The sequence below is a fragment of the Micropterus dolomieu genome, linkage group LG06 (assembly GCF_021292245.1).
Source record: "Micropterus dolomieu isolate WLL.071019.BEF.003 ecotype Adirondacks linkage group LG06, ASM2129224v1, whole genome shotgun sequence".
NCBI classification, from domain to species: domain Eukaryota; kingdom Metazoa; phylum Chordata; class Actinopteri; order Centrarchiformes; family Centrarchidae; genus Micropterus; species Micropterus dolomieu.
In genome coordinates this window covers 8,181,653-8,193,827 of record NC_060155.1, presented here as the reverse complement: position 1 = coordinate 8,193,827, position 12,175 = coordinate 8,181,653, and the positions used below count along the sequence as shown (strand labels likewise).

The 12,175-nt window shown below is 40.7% G+C and overlaps 1 protein-coding gene across 1 annotated transcript in view; it reads left to right on the top strand.

Moving 5' to 3' along the window:
• The first annotated feature begins 1,229 nt into the window (after window positions 1-1,229).
• The window catches only part of LOC123972441 (protein APCDD1-like), a 41,572-nt gene continuing 30,626 nt past the window's right edge, over window positions 1,230-12,175 (top strand). Inside the window, exons 1-2 of the mRNA XM_046051946.1 lie at window positions 1,230-1,303; window positions 6,890-6,975. Coding sequence (XP_045907902.1) covers window positions 6,929-6,975 — 47 coding nt within the window. The 5' untranslated portion in view covers window positions 1,230-1,303; window positions 6,890-6,928. The remainder of the gene's footprint in view (window positions 1,304-6,889; window positions 6,976-12,175) is intronic.

The window sequence follows — 12,175 nt, the reverse complement described above, 5'->3', positions numbered from 1 at the left end:
TCCTTTACATAAATCTCATATGCTTTCATAAAATGAAAACCAAATGTTTATAAATGATGAATTACTTGGCTTAATCCACCAGCATATGTGTCACATAATGTGTTCCTTCTCCTGCACTGTGCGACAAACTGCACGCAACAAAAAAAAAGAAAAAAAACAAATCAGTACAAAGCACTAAACAGTTTTGTCTTTATCATCATGGTACTGGATAAGCCTCAGAAATTAAAGGGCATAAAAGTGAGGGATAATGATGGAACGCCACATGAAAATAATAACACCAGTTCTCTATAAAACCTGAGAAAACATGACTGCATGATCTAAAGCAGCCAAAAGGGATTTTCTGCTGTTGCCCACTGCTTTTGGAGCCTTCTATTAATAGTTGGAAATAGAAAAATTGTAAGATGTTTGTTTTTGCTTTGCAGTAATAATTATGTGGGCTAACAGAGCTTTTTAAGAGATATGTAGTAAGAAAAGTGTTTAGGAGTATAGCCTAACTGTTTACTAAAATCTGCAGCTGAGCTGTGCCATTGCAAACTGAACACACAGTGTTCAAGATAGTTCAGATATTGTCCATTTTCCTCGGTCACTCCTCCCATCTGTTTCCAACCTGCTGGAGGGACTAGACAAAAAACGGGCCTGCCAAGAGCAGTGAAATGTGAAATGTTTGAAAATCCATTGCCTCGCAACTCATCAGTAATGAAGTGTTTGAAACAGTACTGGTTGGAGAGGCAGAGGGGAGGAATGAGATGGTTTCAGGCTCTGTGACAAATCCTCTGCATGTCTGGCTGAAAGTCATACAACACTTTGGCCTGGCCATTAATAAACTCGAGTCTGAGGCTCTGAGACACTTTTCTTAATCAGTGTCTTCTAAAGTGACTTCAAACTTTACTCAGTACTCCACTTTAGATGGTGACGGGGAGGGAATCACATCTGGACTCCCAAACGGGCGGACAATGTTAGGCTGGTAACGTAAAGCCCAATTTGTTGTGCAGTAGAAATTAAATCATTCCCACCAGGGATAAAAACACTATTGCCTTATATATGTTTTTATTTCAAATGAAAGCAAATACTAAAGTTTACCGTCGGTTTAGGCAATCAGTTCATCTGATTTTACAAGTCTAATGGTGCTTTCAGACCAAAAGCAAAGCGAGCGTTCGGGGCAGTGTCTTTACATACAAAGTCAATTCAAAGAGCATAGAGCCGCGTTTTCCTGTCGGGCGGCGCAAAGCCACGCGAAGACAACGCAAATGAATTCGCGAGAGTTGAATATTTTCAACTCAAAGCGAGGAGGTTGAACTACCTGGTGAGTTCAGAAAACATGCGTCTGTAACTTTATTCCAGCTATTATTGTACTTTACTGTGACCAAGTTAGCATAGCATAGCCCTGATCGATCCAAACTCCATTCAGAAAACAAACATTTTAGAAGTTGTTGTCCTGCTGACAGACCTGACAAAGCATGAATTCATATGTTTAACAAATCTGCATCATGTTGTAGTTATTTCGGCATCAGTTTATTGCTATTTAATCACAACAAAATGTTTGCTTTGGGTTCATACAGCTGTAGTAATGGCGAGTTGTGTTTATTTGCGTTATCGCGTTGTGTGTGAACACTAAACCCCCGAGAAGAGAGCGTTGCGTGGATTAAATTCACGTTTGGTCTGAATGCCGCATAAGGATTCTTGTGATTGGCTAAACTGGTACCACTCATTTAAAGGGCATATTTCAGCTGTGAAGGTCCTCCTTGATCTTTTGCGGACTGTTTACTGACTTCTGGGCAAGGTGTTGGAAACATTCCTCAGAGACTTTGGTCCATATTGACATGATAGCAACATGCAGTTGCAGCAGATTTGTCGGCTGCACATCCATGATGCAAATCTCCCATTCCACCACATCCCAAAGGTCTCTCTATCTGTTGATTGTGGAGGTCACTGGAGTACAGTGAACTCATTGTCATGTTTAAGAAACTAGTTTGAGATGATTTGGGCTTTGTGACATGGTGCATTATCCTGCTGGAAGTAGCCATCAGAAGATGGGTACACTGCGGTAAAGGGATGGACATGATCAGCAACGAAGGCTCTGGAAGGCTGTTGTGTTTAAGCAATGCTCAGTTGGTACTAAAGGGCCCAAAGTGAGGCAAGAAAATATCCCCCACACCGTTACGCCAGCAGCAGCAGCCTGAACTATTGATACAAGGCAGGATGGATCCATGCCTTCATGTTGTTTACACCAAATTCTGACCCTACCATCTGAAAGTCGTAGTTGAAATCGAGACTCATCAACGTTTTTCCAATCTCCTCCAGTTGTCTAATTTTAGTGAGCTTGTGTGAATTGAAGCCTCAGTTTCCTATTCTCAGCTGACAGGAGTGGCACCCAGTGTGGTCTTCTGCTGCTGTAGCCCGTCTGACATCTGACTTGGAAACTTAGGTGCTCTGACAGACCAGCCACATGAAGGACACCAACTGGGATGCTAATGTCAAAGCAGGTTGTTTGTCAATGCCTTCTAAAGTGACCTATATGATCTTCTGATTTGGCCTCCCTATTATCAGGACAACATTGTTTGTCAGGGCATTCCAAAACTGTTAAAAATGACTAACAAAAAACGATTCATGTCATTGTTTCCTGATATGCCTCCTCTATGGCCAGCCAAAGGCATGTTATTGCAACCTGACAACCCAAATGTTGTTTTTATTAATTACTTTTGGTGATCTATGAAGTCTAATTATTACCATTTTAAAAGCCATTTCTACCAACTTATTAACCTTTTATAAAGTATGACTTAAAATGGTGAGGCTAAATGTTTATGTACTTATGGCCAAATCAAAACCACCTTGTACTTAAAAAAGCTCAAACAACAAGCCATAAAAACAGTTGCCACAGATCCCACTCACAGATGGGGCTCATACTGTAAATTATGTCTACTGCTTCTACTTCAATGCACAAAGCACCACATACCCCACAGTAACACATAAAAGAATGGGGATTATCTTTTCAATTTACCCAGTTCTTGATGTTATGCAAACAAGATGGAGTGGAGAGGGAAAAATCCGGTTAGTTGGACACCATGGAATCTATTCCTTGAACCCAGAATAGCGAGATTTGTCAGGCTTTAAGTCCTAATGTACTGCAGCTGATCCCTCCAGCTTTCACAGCCTCATTCCATCTTTCAATCATAAGATTATTGCAGATCCTTAATGGGACACAGACTCAACAATCCCTCAGTCCGTAAAGGCCTACAGGCATCCAAATGATATTGTTCACATTCAGCTTGAAACAATCCTTTAGATGACAAAAAGTCTGTGACACACTGTTCTCATCAGGCAATGGCCGGGAGGAGAGTGAGGTGATGATCTGCACATTGTGCTCACAGCTCGACTAGTAACTGTGAACCTTAAGGACCCTGAGCACATAAGGTTAAATCTTTGCTAACCTTGCAAAACTAACAAAGCTTCACATCCCGCTCCAGTTTTGCTCTGGTACTGCTCAAATGTGGTTTTTGATGCTCAGTTCTTTTGGATGCCAGGCTAGGGTTTATGCAAAAAATACACACTAATCTATTTCCTTTATTTGAAACAAGTGATGACCGATTTGAGTTGAGCGGGGAGATATCTTATTTGTGCACGGAGCAACACTGAGCATGTCGACTCTGAGCGCCTTTGATGGGAGCAGCAGAGAGACCATGAGTGAGGAGCAGAATTTCTCACCCCCTCACTCTGTTCACATGCTCTGGTCCATATAATAATATCATAACATTCACCAGCAGTCCTCATACAAGAATAATTTTACCAATAATTTAGTTGCAATTACTGTTATTACAAAACATGTCTGAGCTAACTGCAGTGCCTCGACTCGCACATAGATTCACCTCTTTAGTTGAGCCGTGATGTTACAACTGTGATGGTGTAGGGATTTATCAAAGGCCACTAAAAACAGAAATAGTGAATAAAAAAGGACATTAAATTACTTTTTTAAAGAACATTGTCCTTATCTAGATATATGGAGTGAATCACACAACATACATATGAGTAAAATTATTTTCTGAGGCTGAATTTTCAGTTATTTGTCTTTTTACAAATGCCGATGCGATTTTCAATGATCTTTTCTGGCTCCATATGACAATAAGCTTCTTGCCCTGCCTTTGAGTTACCATTCAGAACAGAAACAGACACTCTTGCCCAGGGCAGGTATTTCATGAAGGCCATGCCCCCTCAGATTGGCCTCATGCCACTCAAGAACTTGAGATGTCCTGCAACCACAGTGGCCTTGATGCTCCACAGGCACAAAATAATCATCAATAACCCTTAAGATAAATTCATAATTTCCGTGGACTTTTCATTTTATTTGCTGGCCTTGCTAGCCCAGTCATTTGGCCTATGTGCCCTCAACTCAATTGACAGCACCAAGGGCCAAGTGGCCTTCCCCCTAAAATTATGAAATTTCAAGCCTGCTCTTGCCGTTAAATGTGTTTTGGACCACACTTTGCACAATGACTTAGTTTGAAGCATACTGAACCTTGCGATTTTTGTCTTCACAACTTAAAAGCTAAAAACACACACAGTGTATGCATAAAATATTGTTGGTAGAAACGTTTACAGAAAAGAAATATCTGGATTTTTCCAAAAGAAGGACTTTGAGCCAAAGAAGAAAAGGCTTGGCCTTAGTTTCTAATCATGTGCTGGCCAAACACAGGGGGCTCCATAGTGACCTAAGAACGCAACATTTGAAGATGTTTTCTGGGTCAGTGAAGCAGAACTCAACACTCTCTCACTTACGTCACACACACACACACACACACACACACACTGAGGATAAAAAGAATGGTAGCTGAGATTGTGTTTCACTCCAAAGTGAAAAAAACCCCAGCAACCTCATGCACAAACACACACAAGGAAAATGAGAAAGGTTTTGGGTTTTGTCGTGTTGAGTTACACACACATGCACCCAAAAATGCAAACAGGGATGCATACATACATACACATACACAGTGACTTATGTGAGAGTCAGACACTGCTGAGTGGTTGCATTGTTGATGACAAGGGCCTGTGAAGGAAAGGCAGGCTTCCTGTCTCTGATCTTGTTGTCGTGGAGACAGCAGGGCCCAGTCAAATAGATTAGCCCGGAGCCTTTGATCTTTAAGAAGGAAACCAAAGAGGATCCTTAAATTGGCACAACTTTTCCACATAAAATAAACCACTGGCATAGTTTTGGAGTTGCTCTGTCAACGACTTTCGTCTGACTCGATGCTCACTGGAAAACAAATCTGCATTTTAAAACTCTTAAACGAGCATCTTGAAGGGTTGGCTACACAACGATTTGTCTGAGGCAGGAAAAATTTTATTGGACGAGTTAAATATCAGAGAGTGGAGCCAAAGAGCCACAAATATAGGGACTTGTTAGCGACCTGGCAAGGTTGAAGAGCAAATGAGACCTGTGGTCAAACAAAATGATAATATGAATTTATTTATCATTCAAGTTAACTCAAACTCTGCAATCTTGTTATCAGAGACATTGACAGTAAATCGCTTGAAACGTGAGCGCTTAGATAGCCAAAGGCACACGTGGCTAGTTTGAACATGAAAGGCTAACTTGCTACCATAGGTTAATTTAAACATGCTTCTCTGAAACCGCACAAAGGGGAATGTGCAAGGGGGTTGTGCGCATGGATGCTTCTTTTTGTACTTGTGCATATTTCTTTTACATACTATGTAATAGTTAGTTTCTTTCCATTTCAAACCAATTAACCAATTAACCAACCAATCAGCTTGCTTGATGCTCAAGTCTGCACGACATGCTGCTGACATTTGGACACGTCTGCTCCTCTGTGACCCTCTGTGACCACAACACCCTTCTTTGCATAGGTCCATTTTTACAGGTATCTCTGTGGAAGTTTAATTCCAGCCTTCATAGGACTTGACTGACCATTGTAGAAGTCATCTTTATGTTATTGAAAAGCAGTCTTCTTGTAGTCGAACCCTACAGTTAGATACACATAAGGCTGATTCCATCCACCAGTTTTAGGTGCATTTTCCATTTTCACATTACAAAAACCTTTGTGAAAATGACAGAAACTCTAAAAAAAAAACCTGAAATAAAGCAAATACTTAGTAAAATTGCCTGAAAAGTTTGCAAGTCAAAAATGGAATACAGTCCTACAGAAGCATTTTGTCAAATACACCAAACAATAAAGAATAAAAAGAGCTTAGGTCAGGAGTGTAAGTATCTGCAACATCCCAGGTTTAAGTCCAGACAGAGGGTCTTTGATTCACATTGTATTTGGGCATAATTTTCTTAAAACGTATGCCTCACTCTAAGTTAGACAACTGTAGTGTTATGTAGTTATATCTAGAAAAATTGTTGTTCTTGGTCACCTAGTTGTTAAGACCCATATCATCACAACATCCTCAGTTTGGTTCTGACCAGGGACATTTGTTTCATGTCACTCCCCTCTCTCTCTCTCTGTTTGGAAGGCATGTGTTGTCATGCGGTCTTTGTACCAGTAAGTCAAGCTGTATTGCAAACTTCTGTTGTCAATACGCATCCGCACCAACATAAAGAAGACAAACTGCTGTGTTTATTAAGCTTGACGATAAAAGTGATTCTGATCTTGCAGCTTATTTAAAACCTCTTTAAATTTCCAGACAAACACTGTCACTCACAAAACATGCTCTCTCTTTATTTGTCTTCATCTTTAATAAACAAAACCAGCTCTTAGTTGTTTCTGTTTATTCTCTGCCGGTTTCAATTGCCCTCCAATCAAAACAGTTGGATCATTCCATTGTACTTAGCATCTAGTATTCGTTACCCTGCCATTGCATGGCCCTCCTTTGGTTTACTGCATAAACAGTTATTTGACATGTGGGATAAACACTTCATGTCATGTGTGCCTCACAGAGAGTGGCGGAGAAAGAAAGAAACGGAAAGAGGAAGCTAATGAAGAAGAGAGAGGAAGATGGTGGAAAGACTGACTTTGCTCAGAGGTGGGAATCATTTTAAAGAGGTCAGATCTCAACGTCTAATCTCAATGTCTATAGCTTTATTGCTTTTCATGTCTTCTCAGCTACATTACTGTCTCCAGTGACCGGCAACCCAAGGGAAATTCTTAGTGTACGCCTTTATGTTTTTTGTGGTCAAAGCCTGAAGATGGAGCTGCGTAGGCTTCCTGCCAAACTCCAGTGCCACATGAGGGTCATAAATCAAAACTATTATGAGGTTTGTGTAATGGTACAGTACGAGCGGTTATGGAGAGTCGTGGGGGAGACGGATTTGATTCAGCTTGTGTTCTGTCATCCTGCTAGTGTGGTTGTAGGTGGCCTGGTGGTCAGACAGACTGTCCTTCAAACACAGGACAGGGGTACAAACCTGCTGTGTCGGCAAATATTCAGCCTGCAGAAGTGTCCTCAAAGGAAAAGTCAACTCAGAAAAAAAGTTTTTTTCACAACCTTTGGAGATGTACAGTAAATGCTTTATTGTTTTGCAGGGTTTTTCTCAACAAACAATGGAGTTTGATGAGTTTAATGATCTTAATCACAAACTATAAACTTCAGGGTTCATCTCCTTTGTAGAAATTCCACTGCATAAAACGAGTTCCTCTATTGACTGTAGTCTCGTGTCGTCAGTATTGCTAACAACAAAACATGCAGCATTTTGTGTAACAGTACCCCCCCCCCCCCCCCCCCCCCCCCCCCCCCCCCCCTTTTGGGACCAGAATAACTCTGGCTTTTACTGCCACCATCACTCCCTCCACCTACACAGAAAAACCACAGCCGAAAGGAGCAAATTCAGGCATGTTCTTTGGGTGTTGTCACAAGTCATTCTGGGAAATGTAGGAAACTGCAAACTGAAGCAAACGTACACAAGTCAACAGAAAGATAGTCAGTTAAATGTAACCAGTTGCTTAAAATGTTTCAAATAAAGTTTAAATGTTGTAGTCCTGTGATTCTGAACTGGTGTTTCGTCAGGATCTGGATTTTTAACTTCCTCATTAAATCACAGTCCAGGGCATTAAATAGAACAGTTTTCCTCAATATAAAATCTTCTTCTGTCTATGTGTCTGTCAGATTCTGACTCACATGTTGTTGTGGTGAGAGATACTATATTCTTTTTACTGTTGTTGGTGACAGCTGTGGCTCAGGGGGTAGAGCGGCCATCACTTTTCAGTAGGGTGGTGGTTTGATCCCCGGCTCCTCCAGTCTGCTTGTCGAAGTGTCGTTGGGCAAGACTCTGAACCCCAAATTGCTCCCAAAATGGCTCCCGATGGCTGTACCATGTGTGTGAATGTGTATGAATTAGTGAATATCTGTTTCTGGTGAGCAGCTGGCACCTTACACCCATCAGTGTAGGAATGTGTGTGGATGGTGTGAATGTGATGTATTGTAAAGCACTTTCAGTGGTCGGTAAGACTAGAAAGGAGCTTTACAAATACAGACTATATACAGACCATTCATATTCTGACTCAACATCCAGCCATTTGTTGAAAAAACAAATTTAACATTAATAAGTAATGTCATCAACACTTGCACAATACTGCAATGGATTTTATTTATTATTTCTTTATGAGTTTTTTAATCAGTTAGCAATGATGTATCCCAATGGGTGCGAGCCACAACCAAAAACAGCTGCTAAATTGAGTTCCGTGATGGTTGAAATGTTGCGGGTCTCACTTGGCATCACTTTTTAACAGACTGGGTACCCCTTTAGCATAATATTTTAACACTACAAGCAACATATCTCAGGTCAGTGTCAGGAGCGACAAATTCCATGCAGGGAGCTGGTTGAGGTGTTTGTTACCTGTGTCAACGTTGACTTCTTTTTAACTTAAGTTAAAGCTATGGTAGAAAACTTTGGAGAAACTAGCAAGAGGCAGCTAGATTTTAAAAGTATCCAACCGAAAAAAAATCCACCATCACCATTCAAGCCTCCCTCCATAGGCCCTCCCCCAAACCCATTTTCATGCACACTGAGTGCATGGAGAGAGTGGCACAGTTAGGGAGACATGTAGACGGATAGATAAACCAGCCATTAATTTTATTTGGACCAAATGAAACGATTGCCCGTGCCTATTATAGTCCTGCGACAGCCACAATACTAGATTTCTTTCATTTTTGTGGCAGAGCCTTTGATTTGTCAGATCAATTGATAACAAAATATTTGAAAAGTTTCAATCTGGTTTCAGGAAGTACCACAGCACTGAGACTGCCCTGCTTAAAGTCACCAATGACCTTTTAATGTCTGCTGATAAAGGCATGTGCTCAGTCCTGGTACTCCTGGACCTTAGCGCTGCTTCTGACACCATTGATCACAACATCATGTTAGACAGACTGAGGCACTGGGTGGGGATCTCTGGTACTGCCTTAGAATGGTTTTCATCCTACCTGTCAAATAGGAAGTTTTGCGTGTCTGTAAACAACTATGTCTCTTTGTTCTGTCCAGTTAAATATGGTGTGCCTCAGGGGTCGGTCTTAGGACCCATTTTGTTTTCCTTGTATCTGCTTCCCCTTGGACATATTATCCATAAATACGGCATTTCATATTTATGCTGATGACAAACAAATATACTTGCCTGTCAGATCCACAGACCCTGGAATGCTGAGTTCACTTAACAACTGCCTTTGTGAAGTACAAAAATGGATGTCAAATAATTTCCTCCAGCTAAACACAGACAAAACAGAAATCCTGGTCATCGGGTCCCAGCAGATGGCAAATCAAATACTGCCATCTGCTGGTTCCCTAGTAAATCACATTAAGCCTGTTGCAAAAAACCTTGGTGTTTGGTTTGATAGTTCGAGCAATTTCGAGCAGCACACCACAAAGATTGTTCAATCATGTTTTTATCAACAGCAAAAATTCGATCTATGTTAACTTTTAAGGACACCGAGACCATTTTACACGTCTTCATCTCATCACGCCTGGATTATTGCAACAGCCTTTTCACCTATTTAAACCAAAAATCTAGTGATTGACTCCAGACTGTCCAGAACTCAGCTGCCAGGCTTTTAACCAGAACAAAGAAATATGACCACATTACTCCTATTTTAACTTCATTACACTGGCTCCCAGTATGTTTTAGAATTGACTTTAAAATTCTATTGATCACTTCTAAAGCTCTTCATGGCCTCTGGCCTTGTTATATTTCTGAACTTTTAGTCCCATACACACCAGCACGTACCTTGAGATCCTCGGGCAGAGGTCTGTTGTCTGTTCCAGAGTCTCGACTAAAAACTAAAGGGGACAGAGCGTTTGCTGTCAGGGCCCCGAGGCTCTGGAACAGCCTGCCGGAGGAAATCAGGTCAGCTGAGTCAGTGAACTCTTTTAAAAGTATGTTTTAAGTCCCTTCTTAAAACATACTTTTATAGGAGAGCATTTCCCGATCTTATTTGACTTTATTTTATCCCTTTTATTCTATTTGACTAATTTTATATTTATCTTAAACGTGTATTTTAGTCTTTTCTTTTCTTTATCTTGTATTGTTTTTTGGGTATTATTGTTTTTTGGGTATTATTGTCTTTACACTTGTTAAAGCACTTTGTAACTTGTTTTTGAAAAGTGCTCTACAAATAAAGATTATTATTATTATTATTATTATTTATTGATTGCTGTCAGGATGGAAAGAGTTTTTCAACAAATTTTTTTCAAAAACACCAGCTTTATTCTACATAACAGACGTTAGCTACATAACGTACATTAGCTACATAACGTACATAATTCACATAACTAACTTAAATTAGAATAGCTTATCTGAAGATGGCAGCACATCAGGTTTACACATTTTTTGGTTGTTTTTAAGCATGCACATTAAATGCCTAATCTGGGAGAGCTAACCCATTCAGCATGATAATTATGCTGCCCTTTTGCTGGACTTAAAGGTTTGATCAATTAAATTTTATATCTCAGTGTTTTTGTGATGGCTCAGTGTGTGGAAAAATCTGGTGCTGTTCTTGGGGTCTTGAACCCAATTATATATATGCCCATGTTTGCTGACGACTTGATGTTTTCCTGTTACAATGCCCTTCAATGATATTTGCTTTTTTTGCCTACACAAGCCATACAGTAAATGAGAGAACATTAATCTGTCTGTTAACATACCCAGACTCCCAGCTCTGTCTGCTTTGGTGCGGAAAACTTTTACAGTAAACTCTGCTAGCATGGAGGCAGGCCCCCTGTAGCCCAGCACCCATCTTCTCTCTCTCTCTCTCTCTCTCTCTCTCTCTCTTTTCTTTATTTATATATATATATATGCCTCTCCACCACAAGCCAGTCCAAAGAGCATCTGGTTCCTCTTGGGCCTGCGGTCACAACACTGAGAGAGTGCCACATCAAAGCTCCCTCCATCCAGCCCGCAGAGAAGAGAGGAGAGCAAAGAGGGAGGAAGAAGAAGAGAGAAAATCTGGGACAAATTCTGTTTCACACACACACCGCAAATCTGTCTCTGCTCATGGAAAAATTGCAGCGCACATCTGTGGTGTTGCGTTGAGAATCCATCAATCTCCAAGCCCTGACCGCTTCACTTGTGCAGATAGTCTGACTTTTGGCTCCCACGCTCATCCTTTTACTGCTTTAGAATCTTTGGCAAGACATTACTTAAGCTCTTAAGTTTGTTGTCAGTTTCTATTGTATTAGCATTGCATCATTTTTATACAATTATGTCAATGAAACTGTGATGGCATGACTTAACCTTAACTTCTGTCAACTGTGTGTGCTTGGAAATCCCTGAACAAACAAATCTGCACTGTGAAAAAAAAGATCACTGGGATCAAAAATCCTCTTAATGCCTTTCCTGTCTTCAGGTTTTGGCATGTACACGCACAGAAAGAAGATCAAATGTTAAGGGGTGTTATGGTACGTTTTGAAATGTGACCCTGTAGCAATTTCCCCTTCACTCAAGGGCACCAAAACACAAACATGAGTGTACCTGCTGCTTCCTGCTGGTCTTTATGTTTGACAGTTGACAACTCAAAGAGCAATTTTGACTCTGCTCAGGCACGTTTTAACAATTGATGTGACCTGTAATGAATTACCATTAAATTACATTTTGTCTCTACTCTAAAGCATCTAAATTAGTAACAGATGTGGGCCAGGATGGGGGTGTGTTGGTTAGTAAAGCAGGCTAGTGGTGGAAAGGTTATCGGTTCAAACCCACCAGTGCTGCTGGGCAAGGACACCTCCACATTTTCCACTTAC